The sequence below is a fragment of the Anabrus simplex genome, chromosome 3 (assembly GCF_040414725.1).
Source record: "Anabrus simplex isolate iqAnaSimp1 chromosome 3, ASM4041472v1, whole genome shotgun sequence".
Lineage (NCBI taxonomy): Eukaryota > Metazoa > Arthropoda > Insecta > Orthoptera > Tettigoniidae > Anabrus > Anabrus simplex.
The window spans coordinates 237,967,210-237,986,686 of NC_090267.1; the positions used below are offsets into that span (position 1 = coordinate 237,967,210).

General features: G+C 38.4%; 1 protein-coding gene across 3 annotated transcripts in view; it reads left to right on the forward strand.

The window, feature by feature from the left end:
* LOC136866189 (protein inturned) overlaps nt 1-19,477 on the forward strand; it is a 313,810-nt gene that overhangs the window by 69,335 nt on the left and 224,998 nt on the right. For all 3 annotated transcript variants that reach the window (XM_068226644.1, XM_068226645.1, XM_067142930.2), the window contains 2 exons: nt 1,892-2,160; nt 13,192-13,281. In XM_068226644.1, coding sequence (XP_068082745.1) covers nt 1,892-2,160; nt 13,192-13,281 — 359 coding nt within the window. The remainder of the gene's footprint in view (nt 1-1,891; nt 2,161-13,191; nt 13,282-19,477) is intronic.

Genomic DNA, 19,477 nt, shown 5'->3' on the forward strand with positions numbered 1-19,477 from the left:
TGGTATGTAATACCAATATAGTTGATCCGTTATTGGACATAATAAATTTTCCATGTAACTCATTCCTGATTGCCAGCATTTTGCCCCTTTGTGCCAAATTGGGCTCATCAGTTGGTAAATAGCACACCTCCCAAGATGCCTGTCTAGTGCATATGAGACAAAGTCTCTCATAGTGCATTGGCACTGCCAGTGGTTCCAAGTAGCCCATGCAGTGGCTTTCACGATATGCTCTAGCCAGGCGTCTTGGTAGGTGTGCTGTTTACCAACGGATGAGCCCAATTTGGCACACTTGGGCGAAACTCTGGCAACCAGGCATGAGTTACCTGGAAAATTTATAATGTCCAATAACACCAACTATATTGGTGTTATAAATTTACTCATTCGGGACAACAAATATTTCACGTTCTCTGTGGGAATCAACATGTACATCATCTGATGGCCAGGCAAGCATCAATTTTTGAAAATGAGACAAATTCTCTCATAGTGCATTGGCACTGCCAGTGGCTCCAAGTAGCCTACGCAGTGGCCTCCACGATATGCACTAGCCAGGCATCTTGGTAGGTGTGCTATTTACCAACTGATGAGCCCAGTTTGGTACACTGGGGCAAAATGCTGGCAACCAGGAATGAGTTAGCTGGAAAATTTATAATGTCCAATAACGGACCAACTATACTGGTATTATAAATTTACTCATTTGGGACAAATATTTCACGTTCCCTATGGGAATCAACAGGTATATCATCTGTTGGCCAGGCAGGCATCAGTTTTTGAAAATGAGACAAATTCTCTCATAGTGCATTGGCACTGCCAGTGGCTCCAAGTAGCCTACGCTGTGGCCTTCACAATATGCACTAGCCAGGCGTCTTGGTAGGTGTGCTATTTACCAACTGGTGAGCCCAGTTTAGCATACTGGGGTGAAACGTTGGTAACCAGGAATGAGTTAGCTGAAAAATTTATGTCCAATAACCGACCAACTATATTGGTATTATAAATTTACTCATTCCGGACAAATTTTTCACATTCCCTATGGGAATCAATATCTATATCGTAAGCGGTATGTTCCGAGCTGTCAGTGGAGAGGTGGCGTGGATCGACATTAATAGACGAATAAGTTTGAGTGGTGTCTTTAAAAGTAGGAAAGATCACAATATGAAGTTAAAGTTGGAATTCAAGAGGTCAAATTGGGGCAAATATTCATTCATAGGAAGGGGAATTAGGGATTAGAATATCTTACCAAGGGAGATGTTCAATAAATTTCCAATTTCTTTGCAATCATTTAAGAAAAGGCTAGGAAAATAACTGATAGGAAATCTGCCTCCTGGGCGACTGTCCTAAACGCAGATCATTTGTGATTGATTGATTGATTGATTGATTGATTGATTGATTGATTGATTGATTGATTGATTGATTGATTGATTGATTGATTGATTGATTGATTGATTGATTGATTCCATATAAAGGTCATTTGTCTTGGAAAGCATGACACTCGTAGTACATGGGCATAGCACGAGATGGCAGTATGTTGGACAGGTACCACACACAGAGCGATAGGACTGCAGTAGTGAGTCAGACTCCATGAAGAATGGATATGACGAGGTAAGAAGATTCCCTCTCTTCCCGAAGGTTGTACTGTTGTTTATCTAGCATATGGGGATGATTTTTGTAAGACTTTTTGATCAGGCTTCCTCATTAATAAAAATCTTAAAGTGTTGCATTGGGATAACATCGTAATCATAGAACAGTAACTATTCTCAAGAATTCAATTTGACCCAAGTGCTTATAAATTGTGCAATAACAAGTCCTATACACCAGGCATGTGGAGTTACTCCATTACCTTTTAACTGGACGCATAGTTGTGAGTTAGTATATCTTGCCTTGTTTTAATGCATAGGGTAGAGAGCAGTCAGAACTGGTGCGGCAGCTGGTGGGTGTAGCTTGGGACCAAGACCAAGACCAAGAGTTACAGAATATTCTACGGGAGCTCCCCGTAGGTGTGCTTTACCTCACTCAGGAGGGCCTCACCGAAGGTGGTCCTGAAGATCAGGGGATAATCTACTGCTATCCTGGCCCTGCTCTTCAGAACCCACTGGCTACAGCTAGAGGAGCTTTCCTCACACTGCATCACCTTATACCTGACTTGGCTCCATCAGCTCCTGTCAGGTAAAGTTTCTTTTGCCTTCATAGACTCTTGTTCAGTCTTTGTATGAATCAACCCAGTCCAATTATGTTAATATACAGAAGGGTTCAAAAAATGTACATATTTCTATAGCAGTTATTTATGCAATTTAAAATATCTGAATTGAACAATGGCAGGGAAGTGTAGTATTATGTTGTCTCTAAAGAAAGCTATGATTGCTGCACCATCTTACAAACAAACGAACCGACCGACCGACCGACCAGTACGAAATACAAATGGTTTGTATAGTTAGTACATATACCATCAATATGGAACATGAAGTTTATAAGTTACGAATGCCATCATGACTCATCAGGAGAGTCAAACAAAATGGCATAAGCATGTTTGATGTTCAAACAACGTCACACCATTTAGACAAGGTATTTCTAAGTGGAGATGTGAAATGGAGAGGGTTTACCATGCGATTCTATGATGAAGTTCAGTTTATGTTGAATGGTACTCAACTGACATGATTGTGTATGCTGGCCTCCAGAAAATCTGCATGCTCATGTGGACAAAGGAGTCAGTTTACTGGCGGTTAATAGTACCATTCTTTTTTTTTAACAGTAGATCGCTGGCCTCATGTATATCAAACGCTGTGCCTATCATTTGACTGGTTATCTATGTACAATAGTTTGTTGATATGCTACCAGAACATTGGATTGGACGGGGAGGTGGTGCTGAATCCTGGCCAATTTCCCCTGACTTATGGCCTGTAGAGCAATTCCTCTGAACACTTCAGTCACTGTTGCTCTTGCCAAATCAGAAGTGTCTGGATGCTAATTGTGAGCATTTTGAGCACCCTAATGATTGCATTAATCAAATGTACCTTGAATATCTCATCATCATGCACTAAAGGCTGCAGCCATTCTCCTCTCAATCCTGCTTTTCTCTTCACTTCCATGCAGTTTTTACATCCCATCAAGTTTCTTACATCCTTGAAGTATGTCTTTCTTGGTCTTCCTCTTCCTTTCTTTCTTAGTATTTTTTCCTTCAGAGATGTTTACTAGGAAGTCATTATGTTTCAGGATATGACCTACAAGTTTTAACTTCCTTCTTTCCATATACTTTATTAGTCTCCGTTAAGTCCAGCGTGTCCTTGTTATTTTCCTCCAAATCCACATTTCAGTTGCTTCCAATGAATCTGTTTCCTTTTTTCCAATACAGTAAAACCTGCCTTAACGGACACCTCTCACCAGCAGACACCCCTCATTGGCGGACAATTTTCTAGGTCCGTAATTAAATACCATGTTGTGTTTGAGTAATTTACTCCTCTACACGGACACCCTTTATTATGGACGTGGACATACCATAGCCACGAGAAACTCTGATTAAACTTTTTTTTTTTCAAAAATACTGTATTTGTGTCCTGTACAGTATATATCTGCTTACATTTTGCACAGGTGGTACTTCCAAGAATCGCAGACACCATAACTTTTGGTTCAGGCTGTACACATTCTTGGAAGGCAACATTAAGCTACGCTATCACTTCCGGAAGCTGTGTGATCTGACATGCTCGACAGCGCTGGAATTCGTACCTTCACTGTCAGGTTACTTTTCATTGACTCGTGGGCCTTTGATGTGTTCAGTTTTACGTTAGTAAGTTGGTGTAAACATGGCTCTGAGGAAGTTTAAACTCTAAAAGAAAAGATAGGCATAATAGACGATCATAAACGTGTGAAGTGTGGCGTTCGTAAACTGTCCGAAGTGTTCAAGATTGGAAAGACACGGGCAGCTGAAACTGTGAAAAAGCAAGAGGAACTAGTGAAAGAATAGCATATAAATGGAACGAACAGCGCATTAAACTGTTTCAAAGTGATAGTAGAGCTCTCATTGACAAGGCAACGCTAGAGTGGTTCGCTAAAATAAGAAGTCAGAATGTCCCTGTGTCAGGACCAATGATACAAGCAAAAGCGTTAGAATTTGCGGCAGAATTAGGTATTGGAGATTTCAAAGCCGTGAATGACTGGCTAGAAAGATTCAGAAAGCGACATGGCATCAACTTCAGAGTGATTTGCGGAGAATCATCCAGTGTTAATATGGAGATTGTTGAAAACTGGCAAGGAAAAATACCTTCAATCATAGACGGGTATGCTCCGGTAAATATTTTGAATGCCGATGAAACTGGATTATTATTCCGTGCTTTACCCAACAAAACTTTTGTTTCAAAGGAAATCATTGAACAGTATATTGTACAATACTGTATACAGTATACAATTAAAGGTACATTTGCGGGAATCGTTAACATATACAGTACATGGGTTATTGTGTTCCAACTTATGTTTAATGGTACCGGTTTCATAACCCCTCTCGGGCAGTCACCCCTTCATAACGGACATTTTTTTCTGTTTTACTGTAGTACAAATAATTAATTAATTAAGGTACAGCCCCAGCATTTGCCTGGTGTGAAAATGGGAAACCACGGAAAACCATTTTCAGGGCTGCCGACAGTGGGGTTCGAACCTACTATCTCCCGAATACTGGATACTGGCCGCACTTAAGCCACTGCAGCTATCGAGCTGGGTGTTGCATGTTTAATAATTATTATTTACATGTTGCGATTTCATCCTAACTTAACTTTGTATTACTCAATTCACATAGAACTTGGAATATTTGATCAATTTTCTCTGGGATGATTTTATTTGTTTGCTTACGTGTGACCTGAAAGCGTTCCAAAAAAATTCTCTGGGATGCATTTTCCATGGTTGCTTATGTGTGACCTGAACATATTCCAAAAAGATTCTTTTATTGTGATTATATAGGTTCCTTTTCATTAGTTAATTCTCACTTTACTTTCAAGTTCCTTTTGAGTGTAAATTAAGTTCTTTTCTTTGAATTAGTCGTGGCATTCTTTCATTAGTTTTCAAGCAACCCTTGTTTGTATTTCTTGCATGTTCTTTTCTATGCCGTCAGATCCATTCCTCTTTCAACCTAAATATTATATTCCTGGACCTGCTTCTATCCTAGGTCTTGGTATTTTTGGACCTGCATGTGGTGTTGTAACACGGGTGGTAAGTCAGTAAGTGTTAATTGTCGTAGATTTTTTGCTAAGGATACCAATATGTTATGTTTGCGTAAAGAGAGGTGCTACAATTATAGATTATACCTTTCAGCATTCAGTCTCGTAGCCTCTGTGATTTAACTATGTGGCTTCAAATCTCCTGTTTGCAACTAACTCTGTGGCCTCATTTAGTTCTGCATCTCTTATCTTCAAAAATCGACTAACCATCGTTGTCTTGGTCATCCTCCACCCTCCATGGCCAGGTTCATTATTTTCCTAGGGAAACTATCCTATCGTATTCAATTCACCTCACACCACCCCACCAATGAAGTCAGTTTGTACTAAAAGCTCATTATTCCTAACATTGCCTTTATCTACACTTCCAGGGTATCCTTCTGCCATTGCTTTTACCGGCAATCATTCTTCCTACCTTCATGTCTGTTATTTCCAATTTTTAAGTAAGATATCGTGGGTCCACCCAGTTTTCACTCCCACACACCGAAGTTGGTGTGAAAACAGATTAATACACAGCTAACTTCCATCTTACAGAATACTGTTAATAGTAACTACGAGCTCACTATATTAGCTTTTTCCATCTAGATTCATTTTCACGTACTACCTATCTTCCTGGAAGAATACACATCCTAGATACTTTTGGGAGATCAGAAGAAGGCGTGGCTCAGGGAGAAGGGTTTTTGCCAGCCAAGTCTGTGACATAATTGTTGCCATAACAATCCTGCTACTACCCAGTCCACTCATTTTACCCTCAAGTATCACCCCTTGGTGCTGCCAGTTGCAATCCAGCCATCTGTGTTCATTGCCATTGTATTATGCCACATTTGTTCATATTTCTTTCACTTTTTTTTGCCATTTATCCGTTGTTACTGCTGTTTCCCTTTATTTCTATTTTTATTTTGGTGTGAGTAACTATTTTTTAAAGCATCTGGAATGTCTGTTGTTAGCAAGAAGGGGAAGCCAACTTACAGTGAAGCTAGGGATGTGATAAAGAACATTGTAAACTAGTGTGATGAGGAAGTTAAACAGGGAAAAATTCAAAATTTGCATACCTGATAAAAGAGAGTAATTTGCTAGCTGCGATTTAGAGTAATTTATCAGTTTGAACAATCTCAACCATCCAGAAGGAATTACTTCCTGCTGATGAGTCTCTAATGAGTAGCCTACTCTAGGTAAAAAGGCCCCTAAATCTGAGGAATACTGTTATGGCTTTGATAGAAGAGTTATATGAGACTTTGTAAACAACTTCCATCCTATGCAGAGAATTGTTCCCACTGCAACTAAGCTATTGACGGCAGTTAAAGAGAAAATAAACTATCCATGGAAGGTGCACACTTTAAGAAATTTGTTGCATAGTATGAGGTTCAGGTGGATCAGTAACAGAAACATACTGATTGACTCCCAAATATTGTTCAGTGGTGAGGTAACTATTTATGATGCATGAAAATATGCCGTACTCAGAACAGGAACATCATTCATATCGATGACTCTCGTGTAAACAATTATCTTACATTTAATAAACATTGGACAGAGCAAGTTGGCTATACAATTTGGGTCAAGTACTTTTAACTTGCATTCGGGAGATAGTGGGATCAAACCCCACTGTCGGCAGCCCAGAAGGTGGTTTTCCTTAGTTTCCCCATTTTCACACTGGGCAAAGGCCCCATCTGCTTACTTCCCAGTCCTAACCTTTTCCATAAGACATGTCTGTGTCGGTGTGACATAAAAATAAAAACTTTTAAAATGTTAACAGTGTAAGAACATTCAAGGAGTTACAACCAACACGAGCTCTCCAAACAGGTTGATTCTCGTCCATGCTAGTTCTAATAGTAGGTTTATCAATGGTGCAAAGTTGATGTTTAGATCAGGAAAGGGTGCAGGAGATTACCATGGCCAAATAAATGGGGTACATTTTTATAAGTGGATGAGTGGGAAACTCCTTCCTGCTCTCCCTTCCAGAAGTGTTACAATAGTTGACAATGCGCTTTACCACAGTACTGCAGAAAACAAATTACCCTTTCCATATGCCGATAAAAATGATGTGGTTAGATGGCTAAAAGAAAACGAAGTGACATCATTAAGAAATGATGAAACTTCAGCTTTCTGCGCCAATCAAGAAGTTAAAAAATCCAGAAAAGAATACCGGTTCGAAGAATGACTGAAATTGCATGGACACGTGGGTCTATGCTTGCTTCCTGACTTGTGAAATCAGTGCCATCGACCTTGGCTGGGTCATAAACAAAAGAACTGTATGAGAGCAAAACATTATGGGTAACACCTCGGTAATGAAGCTGCAGGAAGTGATGGTGAATGCTCTCACATCTGTGATATAAACCGGCAACAAACAAAAGAATCCTCGGCTAGTTCGGTTCGCGCAGCTCTCTCTCACTCATCCTGATCTTCCCCGATGATACGAGATCATGGACAAGCATCTGCTAGGCTGGCTGTCAAGCTGTCGTTAACACACACTGTAAGTAGCTGCAGTCAGGCTCGTCGATTGAAGCTATTCTTTTGTTAATGCTGGAATTGCAGTGCAACTAAAGAAGGAAAGTAAAATGACTGAAAGTATTAAGCCTGGAGTAAAAGGGAACTATTTACGATTCCCAAGCTGTGAACCATATTTTAAATAAGCATATACGCACAGGGCAGAGGATGTTGTGCGTAAGTCAATCAACTATGTATTTTTTGAGCGACGATAGTATTGGCTTCCTATTCTCTTATGCACTGTGATAACTACCATTATCGAATACTATCACACTGTTTTGAATTAAGTTTGGTGGCAGTTACCTTTCCACCCAGGTTGAAAAATTGGTAAAGTTCATGTCATCATGGTAGTCCCCTGTGTTTTGGTTGATTTGAAAATCAATAAGGCGTTGTTTACAAAGCCTTCCTCTCCCCTGGCGTGCACAACAATAACGTGAGGATCTTTCCCTATAGCTTGTAATTTTCCCAGCTCTCTATCAGATTACCAGGATGATGGGACAGAGTGAGTAGAATGAAGAAATGTCTCGTCTAAATACACTATTTTCTAACCATTCTCTCTGTACTGACGATTTTTTCTGGGGTACTTTCCCCTCCATGCCACGTTATCAGGTTTTTCTATCAACAACATTTGAGAATTACGGCACCTAGTTCACCGAAACACGCATCTCTTTCATTAATCTTCAAAGATACTCTCAGCTACAGTCAAGTACATTTTCTGATTTTAACATACTGTTCAATTTCTTCAGTGTAGGTACAGTTTTTTTTTTTTTTTTTTTTTTTTTCACCACGTAAAATTCACTTATTTTCCGACGTATCACACCTTTCGTGAAGTCGTCTCTTTTGATCCTCTTCTTATGGACTGTTTTCTCGCCATCGATAGAAAACTGTAGACAACCTTTGCCCATAGACGTCTTTCTTTCCGCTATTATAAGTTTCACTATGACTTTAAAACTCCCGTTGCTCCACTTATTGAAGTCACAACAAGATAATAAAGTTTAAGAATGGTTTTCTGTTCTCCTAGGCAAGCAACTACGTTATAAACTATTTCTCAGGCTTGTCCACTTCATGGCCATCCAGATTTGCTGCCAGGCTTCAAAGTAGCAGCCATAACTACACTCAAATGACACTATCACTAGAAATACTTGCTATGTACATAAAATAATTTACCAATGCAGTACACAGGATTATAGGACTACAACTAAAGAAAGAAAATGGGTATAAAACTGATAAAACACGAGCGTGAAAACAGATACAGAAGTGGCAAGGAAACTCATGTCGCCATGCCTTCAGTGTGCACAGTACGGTGGCCAGACAGCATGTGACCCCCTCCAGCACTCCTTTATGATGTCACACGTCCACTCGGGGAGAATATGCAGAGAAATGAGCTTTGCACGGGTTCTTTTAATCGTGGCAGGGTAATAGCCATCAACTGGGAAGAATTTGATCAACATGTCATCAAACTGATAAATAAGTTCTGCGAGAAAGATAGGTTGTTAGGAGATGCAGTATAGGCACTTTTGTTGTACACTTACTAGTTGTAGCACAGCAATACACGAATCACCTTAGAGAAAAAATCAAACAGATTCGCCTATAATTCGTCTGAGTGTTTGCATATCTGATCATGATCAGGCAAGACGCTGAACTGTGCAAAGTGTGAGTCAATGTTTATGTGTAGCCGATAAGATTAGATCGGTGTGGATAGAACAGGAAGTTTGTGTTTGCAGCCACATTCCTCATCCTTGCATTCTTCTCATCTACCAACAGTACTAGAAATCTAGCTGTTCCAGTTGGGTATCTCCTTGTTGGAGGGTCTACCTTATAAGGGCTTCACCATGCTAGCAATAGCCACACAAAATTATTATTAGTTTTTTATTTCCTTCCTGACATTTCATTCCTCTTGGGGTTTTTTCCCAGCTGACATCACTTTAGTCTTGGAAATGCTGATTTTCATATCATACTTTTTAAATTAAAATTTTTTAAAATTCTAATGTATTATGCCATACTTTTGATTTGCGACCTTTATCGGCATCTCTGTCTCATGTTATTGGAGTATTATCTGAGTATTCACATATTTAAATATTGCTCCGGCCACTAAATTCTAAACATCGGGTCGCAAGTCATACACAGATTCCAAACTGGAATAATATTTATGAAAATAAGTTCCAACATATGGCATATAATCATTTCCCAGGGTAAAAATTCGCTTCGTTGTTCCTATATGCATTAAATAAACCGTGGATTCCGTTGAAGAAACTGTATATAGGATAATATCTTTTGTTTATTGTAATTTTCCCAGCCATCCGTTGAAATAGTCACACCATATCCTTATGTTAAAAGAAATTATCCGATCCTTACCTAATACTCAGCGTAAGCTAACTCAATAATTCCGTAAAACTATCCTACTACTACCTACTACACCTTACTTAAAGAATAGAAATGCAAAATCAAATCTATATCTAATTTATTAGCATGCTAATGTATAATAAAATTGAATAATATATATTCATTGGCAATAAGGAAAGGAAAATCATAGTATTATAAGTATCATTCTCAAAATGCTTGGTTTCCGGGATAAACATATTTGAAAGAAGTTAAATCTTCAATATATTTGCTTACATATTCATTCAATATCATAATATACCATATCTTCCATATTTAAATTCATATAAAGGGGAAAATAGGGATCAGAACTTTATTAAATCAAGGAGGAGTGGAATATCTTTCATTTAATGTTGTTTGGGATTTTCTTTGGGGCATAAGTTAAGTTTCATTTTGGATTTCGGTCTATTTGACCACAAATTTATTTAAACACAAGTTTGGATTCTTGTTTGTGACTCACCACGTTACGAGATAAGCATTAGCATGTTTAATTATGGGTTCAAAACACCCATGCAGTTACCAATATTCCTATCATAACCCAAATGAATAAATTAAATCAGTACATCACCATATGTACAACTCAAACGAAATAAATCTAGTACGGAGTGCCATAGATTTGACGGTACGTCATTCTAATCTGCGAAAATCGTGCCATACAGCCCTAGTCATGTGCCAATATATTGACATACTCCCAAATATTTCTTCGCTGTGCCATAGTTTTGATAAAGCAAACCGTACTCCGTATAAGCGCTAACTTACTGACCTTCAAATACGTAAATGTGCGAGATTCCATTCTATTCCCAAATATATATAACATAATGCATAACAAACACGTAACCTCTCCATATCCTCCTCTGAAAGTTACAACGAAACACATACAGCTTGGCTCGAGACATGCATTCAACTCAACATGGCCTATCTTCTTTACTTGCAGTGCTAACCCAAATCTAAACATAATATGTAACACAGGAATTCGCATTTCAATTATCTATCCCATTCTTAAATAACGAACAGAAACATATCTCCTCATTCTACTTATAATATGCCACATTAACACTTCATTTCCTCTGTATATATATATTCCTCCATATTTAAAATATATCATCACTCAATTCCACTAACATAACCTCTGTGTTACGGACGCAATATTCACTATCCTGATTATTCTCTTATACACTGCAACTTCGTAATATTCCAAACACTTCTTTACCATATTATTATCATACTGGCCATGATTGGTATACATATTGACCTGAAGTTCTAGGTTACGTCTTATATCTTGCTTATATTTCTACATCCATAACTGGTTAAACGCTTCACGGTCTATACGTATTAATTGGCACAAAACATGCACAAATACTCAATCAGATCTAGCTTCCAATAACCTTAAAATTATCACATAAGCACTGCAGTTATATAGCATAAAATAGCACATTTCATCGGCTAATAATTGGCATTTATATTCATATATCCTTTCATTGGCACTTAATCTCTTATATCTAGCACTCCTGTACACCTATAAATATTTTTCATCAATTGATTTGAAATTTATTACGATGCAACTCATAATACTTATCTCGTAACGGGATTTTGCCGCTGGATCTCTGCTGGACTATGGCATCTCGGAGTAGGCAACCATTGCGATCCGAAGACTACGTCATCTGCGGCTTCATCTTGGGTCTTGGCTTGAGCTAATCAGTCTTGAGCAAAACATTCCTTCTGTTTAAGCTGAGTCCACCTTGTCACCAGTCATCATGCAATCATAAAAGAACAAATCCATAGTAGAGTACATAGTATACTGGTGAATAATAGGCAATTCAATTCACAATATTTGTTTTTGGATTCGAGTTAGACGAAAATATTCTCTTCTTTAAATGTATAGATTTCTCTAATTTGGCCTATTCCTTGCTCTTTCTTTTGCTTAAACAGATATTGTCTCCCCCCTGGAAACAACAAATTATGCCGCTATGGTATTAATTTCGGCAACGTGTAATTCAACTGAAGCTTCCTTTCCGTTTCTGAATTCTGGCCTCACAATAACGACTATTTCTTTCAAATCTACTCTTTTTCCGTATTGTGTTCTTGCAGATATAGTCTTCTATTCTGGTAATATACTAATATTTTCGTATTTGACGTTGAGGTGATCCTTTTCTATAATCTTTCTATAAGCCGTGCAACTTCCCTTCAACTTGTAGCTTTATCTTCACAAAGTAGTCAAGAATCGTTCTCTTTCAAATTTTTCCGTCCGACATTATTTAACTCTTGAAATTCTTTTCCCTTGCGGCCGGACGATATCGATTTATTGGATCACTACTCTGTGTACTTGCACCTGAAGTTATTGTCCGCCATCTTTGTCCACTGTATCCATTACATTGACGGCCACTAATGTAACGTAATGGTACAGTATGTTTCTGTGTGATGGTATTCGAGGTAAAGTCTCTCTCTTCCTATCGTTCCCTCAATCCTGAGGATCATGATCTTTGAGGATATTATTTTGTCCATTGCCATCCTTTGTGATCTTCTGCCAGATGTGTTGCTTTTAGGAAGGACATCTTGGTTGTGCGTATGCAGTCTGTCCAGTGTGTAGGGGCTCTTTGATGTTCCCTCTTCCCTGGTACATTTCCTACTATTATGTGCCTTTTGAAGTTCCCTTCACCACTTCGCATGATCTGTCCAAAGAATTTGAGATTACTTTGCTGACACACTGCTGATAACCTGGTTCTGGGGTTCAGTTCCTTCAGAATGGTCTCATGGGTGCAAAATGCTGTCCGTGGTATGCAAAGCAGTCTTCTCCAGCATCAAATTTCAAAGGAGTCAATCTTTCTCAGCTCTCTAGCTCGCATGGTCCAGAATGTAGAATGAAGTCTGAGACTAGTCTAATTTTAAGCTTTACTGAAATGAGCAATTCTTCCAAATATGAGACAGTTGAGTCATGATTTTCTTGGCCGTGACGATTCTCCTCCTAATCTCTATATCACAGCTGTTAGTGTTACATAAAATATATTTTCATAAATATTAACATCAGAAAAGTGTACTTTTGTTGTGTTTTTATATTTTTTGTAGGATAGAATATTTCCTTCTCATACTATGCTAATGTTACTTGTATAGTGGTATATTTTTTAAATTTTGGTTGCAGTTCTACCATACTGCTACGTGGCCAGCTAACTCACGTTATATATACTCCTCAGGGGAAGGAACTCCTGCTTCTTGCTGTACCTGATAACAGGCAAGTATATAGCTTAGTTCTGATGTAAAGGATGACTGTCCTGGAAGATCAGAACACTGGAATATTCACTGTTTTTTTAAAAAACAATTGTTTACTAACTTAAAAATAGACTTAATATGGCCAGACTGACAACTGAACACAACATTTCAGGGGCATTCAAAGTTTTTGTTTGTGTGGTATGTTTTGAAACCTTCTTCCAAATGAAGAGGAGCAAGGTACTTCTTGCACTGGTAAACAGTTTTTGATCTTTTCCCTTTGGCGTACATACTTTGCACTTAGGGATGACCTAGCTTTCGATGTTGCAGGTATTTTTTCTAGGAAATGTGCCAAGAATTTTGCCTGCAGATGCAGCAGATAGTGGTTCACTGTGGGTTTCCAGTACCTGTGTTTGTACCACTATATGTGGAACATCACAGGCTTTCGTTGCCTGTGATTTGTACCATTAAGAGAGAAACACCACGGGTCTGGACGTTGCCTGTGATTAGTACCACTATATGACCAATCCTGTTGGTCTGCATTGCCTGTGATTTGTACCCACTATGTGAGGAACACTATGGGATAGTATGAGTCCCTGTGATAAGTACACCTATGTGAGGTGCACCATGGGTTTGCATTGCCTACGAATGGCACCATAATGTGAGAAACATCATAGGTCTGCGTTACCTGTACGATGTACAATACTTGTGAGTAGTACCATAATGTTTGGAACACCATGAGTTTATGCTACCTTTGATTAGTACCACAACTTGAGAAATACCATGGTTCTTCTGTACTAGTGATAAGTGCCATTATGAGGGACCGTTGACCTGGATATTGAACCCCTTTAGACAACAAGCATCATCGATTCAGGATTATGCTTTGGAAGCAGTACCCTGGTCAGTCATATAGTTTTAAATTCATATTCATCCATTCATTCTTCATCATCACGTTTTGAATTCTGGTCAGTGGATGAATTTTGTTCTTTTAAATTGTCATTGTATTTCGCCTCATTTCGTACCATTAGGGGCCGAAGACCTAGATATTAGGCCCCTTTAAACAACAAGCGTTATCATCATCATCATCATAAAGAATCAAACAGTACAACCTTAAAAAAAAAAAAAAAAAAAAAGGGTACATGGAAGACTCAAGTTGTCCAATGTGGCCAATGAAGTTAGTAGTAGTAGTAGTAGTAGTAGTAGTAGTAGTAGTAACAACAACAACAACAACAACAACAACAACAATAATAATAATAATAATAATAATAATAATAATAATAAAGACAAGGGATACTGGCGCCCCATACGACTAGGACGACCCAAAGACGGTATTGAGATATCATGCCTCGCTTTTGCAGATGACCTGGCCATACTTACAGATGATGTATTCACAGCCGTTAAACAAATTGAAACCCTTAGCGAATGTGCTGGAAAGGTTGGCCTACAAATTTCCTTTGAAAAGACCAAGTTCTTCTGCTCAAAACTTGACATCCAAACTTTGAACACGACACATGGGCAAATCAACCGAGTACCACACTTCAAGTACTTGGGAGAAATACTTGAACCAACGGGAAGCGAGAAGGTTGCCCAGAAAATTCGCCTACAAAAATTTCGGAAAGCCTACGGTAGGGTTCACAACATATACAATAAAAAGTGCTTGTCCCGCCATGCAAAGATCAGACACTATAATACAGTAATAAAGCCCGAAGTCTTATATGCCAGTGAGACCCTTACACTAAACGGGAAAGGTGACCTAGAAAATATTTTAAAAGAAGAAAGGAGAATCCTGAGGAAAATTCTCGGCCCCCGAAAAACAGAAGATGGATATAGACTGAGGTTACGCAGAGAGACAGAAGAGCATTCCAACATTGCAGCAGACATCCGTAAAAGACGTCTGAAATTCTATGGGCACGTCCACAGATTGCCGGCAAGTAGACTGACACACAAGATTCTCACCTACATAGAACATCTAAAAAATATTCCATGGGTATTAGAAGTGAAGAAGGATCTGGAAAAAGCCCAGATAAACCCAAATGACACCGGGGACAGAAACCTTTATAGGAAAAAAATTAATGGATGGAAAGTGCAACCAGAGAACGAAGTGAAAAAGAAGACTGGAGCAAAGTGGACAGAAGAATGAAAAAGGATCCACGGAGAAAGGATGAGAGCTGTTTGGCAACTCAGAAAACAGAATCGTTAGAGCTTTGCGTGATCCATTGGGTCCATACGCACATAATAATAATAATAATAATAATAATAATAATAATAATAATAATAATAATAATAATAATAATATGATGCTCTCACGGGGAAGTTGTACAGGCGCTACTGCAGCTGTGGTGTATCAAAGAGACAAAAACACTTCTATGGAAACTTCTGTTGAGCACATTGTACACTATTACCATTCACCATGGTAAAATTAAGAACAACATACGAGTTATTTTTCGAAATCTGATATTACGTGAAAGTGAATGTTTAATTTCATTCTGAAAATTTATAGTACCGTATTTCTCCGAATCCAAGACGCCCCCACCTTTTCCTTTTTCCTTCAAATTTAAATCAGTCTTAAAGAGTGCTTTGTAAAATCATATGAATGCCTTTCTTATGCAGTACACATTTTAGATTATTTTTAGACGCTGAACATTGGCTTTAGTTATGGCGTATTATTTTTCGGCTGCACAATTACTCTCTATTTCAGCGGGTTTAATAACCATTAACTTATAATTGGCATCATAATATCGAAGAGAACCCGTTCAAAATTTGCCGGAAATACCTATTTCACGCGTCTCTACAATACAATATAGATGTTGATTCCCATAGGGAATCTGAAATAATTGTTCCGAATGAGTAAATTTATAATACCAATATAAATGGTCCGTTATTGGACATTATAAATTTTCCAGCTAACTCATTCCTGGTTGCCAGCGTTTCGCCCCCGTGTGCTAGGCTGGGCTCATCAGTTGGTACCTAGCACACCTACCAAGACGCTGGCTAGTGCATACCGTGGAGGCCACTGCGTAGGCTAATTGTAGCTACCGGCAGTGCCAATGCACTACGAGAGACTGTCTCATTACCAAAAATTGATGCCTGCTTGGCCATCAAATGATATAGATGTTGATTCCCATAGGGAATCTGAAATAATTGTTCCGAATGAGTAAATTTATAATACCAATATAAATGGTCCGTTATTGGACATTATAAATTTTCCAGCTAACTCATTCCTGGTATTATAAATTTACACAAAGTTTTTTCTGGGTAAAGCTAGGAAAAATAATCCAATTTAATCAACATTCAAAATATTTTCCGGAGAATACCTGTCTGTGATTGAAGGTAATTTTTCTTGCCAGTTTTCAACAATCTCCATATTAACACTGGATGATTATCCGCATATTGCTCTGAAGTTTATACCACATTGCTTTCTGGGTTTTTCTATCCAACCATTCGAGACTTTGAAATATTCAATACCTAATTCTGCCGCAAATTTTAACACTTCCGCTTGTATCATTGGTCCCCACACAGTTACATACTGACTTCTTGTTTTATCGAACCACTCTAGCATTGCCTTGTCAATGAGAGCTCCACTACCACTTTGAAACAGTTTAATATGCTGTTTGTTGCCATTTAAATGTCATTCCTTCACGAGTTCCTATTGATTTTTCACAATTTCACCTGCCTGTGTCTTTCCAATCTTGAACACTTCAGATATTTTATGCACACCACACTTGTGTTGATTAAACTTAAACCATAATATTTGATTTGATCCTGTACTGACTTGTCTGAAGCTATTAAAAACTATTTAAAATAGTTTGTGTTAGGTCCACCTTGTCAATACACTTTTTATAATTGAAAATTATATATTCATTCATGTTTCAGGAACATAGTACATTCCCTTCATCGGTGAAGTCCAGTCAAAGAATAAAAACAGTATAACACTATCTTTTGTTTAGCCCAAAATTTAAAGAAGTATTATATCATAATTCACCATATTAATGAATAAACAATCATTAGTGAAATATGAAAATTTTCATTACATAAAATTTTAATATTTTGATGGGAAAAAAAAAGAAAAGAAAAAACTTGAAGATAAATTTATTTAGATATTCTCATCATCATCATCATCAAACTGTTAAAATTTTATGTAATGATAATTTTCATAATATTTCAATAATGTTTGTTTTTCATTGATATGGTGAATTATGATATAATACTTCCTTAAATTTTGGGCTAAACAAAAGATAGTGTTATATTGTTTTTATTCTTTGATTGGACTTCACTGATGAAGAGAATGTATTATACGCGAACCTTTTCTTGAGCCCGATTTTTACGAGGTGAGGAATAAGGAGGGAGCGCTGCCGGTTCCCATTATACTGCCAACAGGATGGAAATGAAATCTGAATTGAATCGATAATATGATCGATCGATATGAATTTTCTAAACATTTATTATCTCACGCCAACAACTGTGTCACACATACATTATTTAACTTTATATAACATTTCTCGATGCGAATCTTGTTCCTACCATGAATTATATAGTTTGGCTTTGCTGTGTAAACAACAACAGTACTAGTTCGTAAAGTGTGCGCCAGATGTCGCACAGCGATGCATGAGTGATTCATAGTTTGTGTTTCAAAGGTTGCCAATATGGATGTCGAAGATAACCGAGGTCTACCGATTCAGCACTAGGGAGCTCAGGGCTCAAGAAAAGGTTCGCGTATAGTACTATGTTCGTGAAACATGTATGAATATATAATTGTCAATTATAAAAAGTGTCTTGACAAAGTGGACCAAACACATACTATTTTAAATTGTTTTTAATACCACCACACTTCTCACATTTGAGAGAGTCTATTATGCCTACCATTTCTGTTAGAGTTAAAAACTTCCTTGGAGCCATGTTAAATTACACCAACTTACTAACGTGAAACTGAACACTTCAAAAACCCACAAATCAATTAAAAGTAACCTGACAGTGAAAGTATGAATTCCAGCGCTGTCAAGCATGTCAGATCACACAACTTCCAGGAGAGTGTTGCCTTCCAAGAATGTGTACAACCTGCACTGTAAGTTACGGTGTCTGCAATTCTTGGGAGTACCGCCTGTGCAAAAAGTAAGCGAATATTGTACAGGACACAAATATTTTTTGAAAAAAAGAAGTGTCCGTTAGGAGAGATTTAATTGGAGTTTCTAGTGGCTATGGTGTGTGCACATCTGTAATAGAGGGTGTCCGTGTAAGAGGGGTAAATTACTCATACACAACATGGAATTTAATTATGGACCTAGAAAATCGTCCGCTAAGGAGGAATGTCTGCTGGTGAGAGGTGTCCGTTAAGGCAGATTTTACAGTACTCCTAAATTCTGATGAAACTCCACAGCCTGTTTCCAGTCGGTCGACCGGGTCAGGAATGGAATGAATAAAGACCCATCGAGCGGCGAGGATAGGAATTGTGTTGGCTGCCGAAACTTGTCACACTCCTCTGGGGTAATGATTAATGAATGGCAGATGAAATGAAATGATACTGGAGTATGTTGCTGGAACGAAATATGACAGGGAAAACCGGAGTACCCGGAGAAAAACCTGTCCTGCCTCTGCTTTGTCCAGCACAAATCTCACATGAAGTGACCAGGATTTGAACCACAGAACCCAGTGGTGAGAGGCGAGCGTGATGCCGCCTGAGCCACGGAGGCTCTTAAATTCTGATAATAACAAAATATCCACCAGTGTTGAAATCTCATATTCACACAGCCGGTCCTGTAGTTGATAGTGTGAAAGTGTTGTTTATAGAATGGTTGGTGTATGGATTTCAGTGGCCATGTCAGACTGATTTGCAATGGCACCTTCTGACTTGGTGAGGAAATCAGTCAGTGAGTCTTCATTGATCTGCATTTGGGACTGTCGTCCAGGCATCATCATCATCATAATTTCCCAACTCCTGTTTCCCGGGTGTGGTGTACAAGCGCTTGCCATTTCCTTCTGTCTTCATACATTTTCTGTTCCAGTACATCCTCCCATTTGTGTCCTCTGTCCTCCACATCTGATCTTACAGTCTCTATCCAACGTTTTCTTGGTCTTCCCTGTGGTCTTCTTCCTATGAGATTAAGGTCAAAATGTTTTCTGGCGGGTCTTTCCCTGTTCATTCTCATCATGTGCCCATACCACCAAAGTCTGTATTTCTTTATAACACTGGTAATAGGAACCTCAATACCAGCTACTTTCCTATT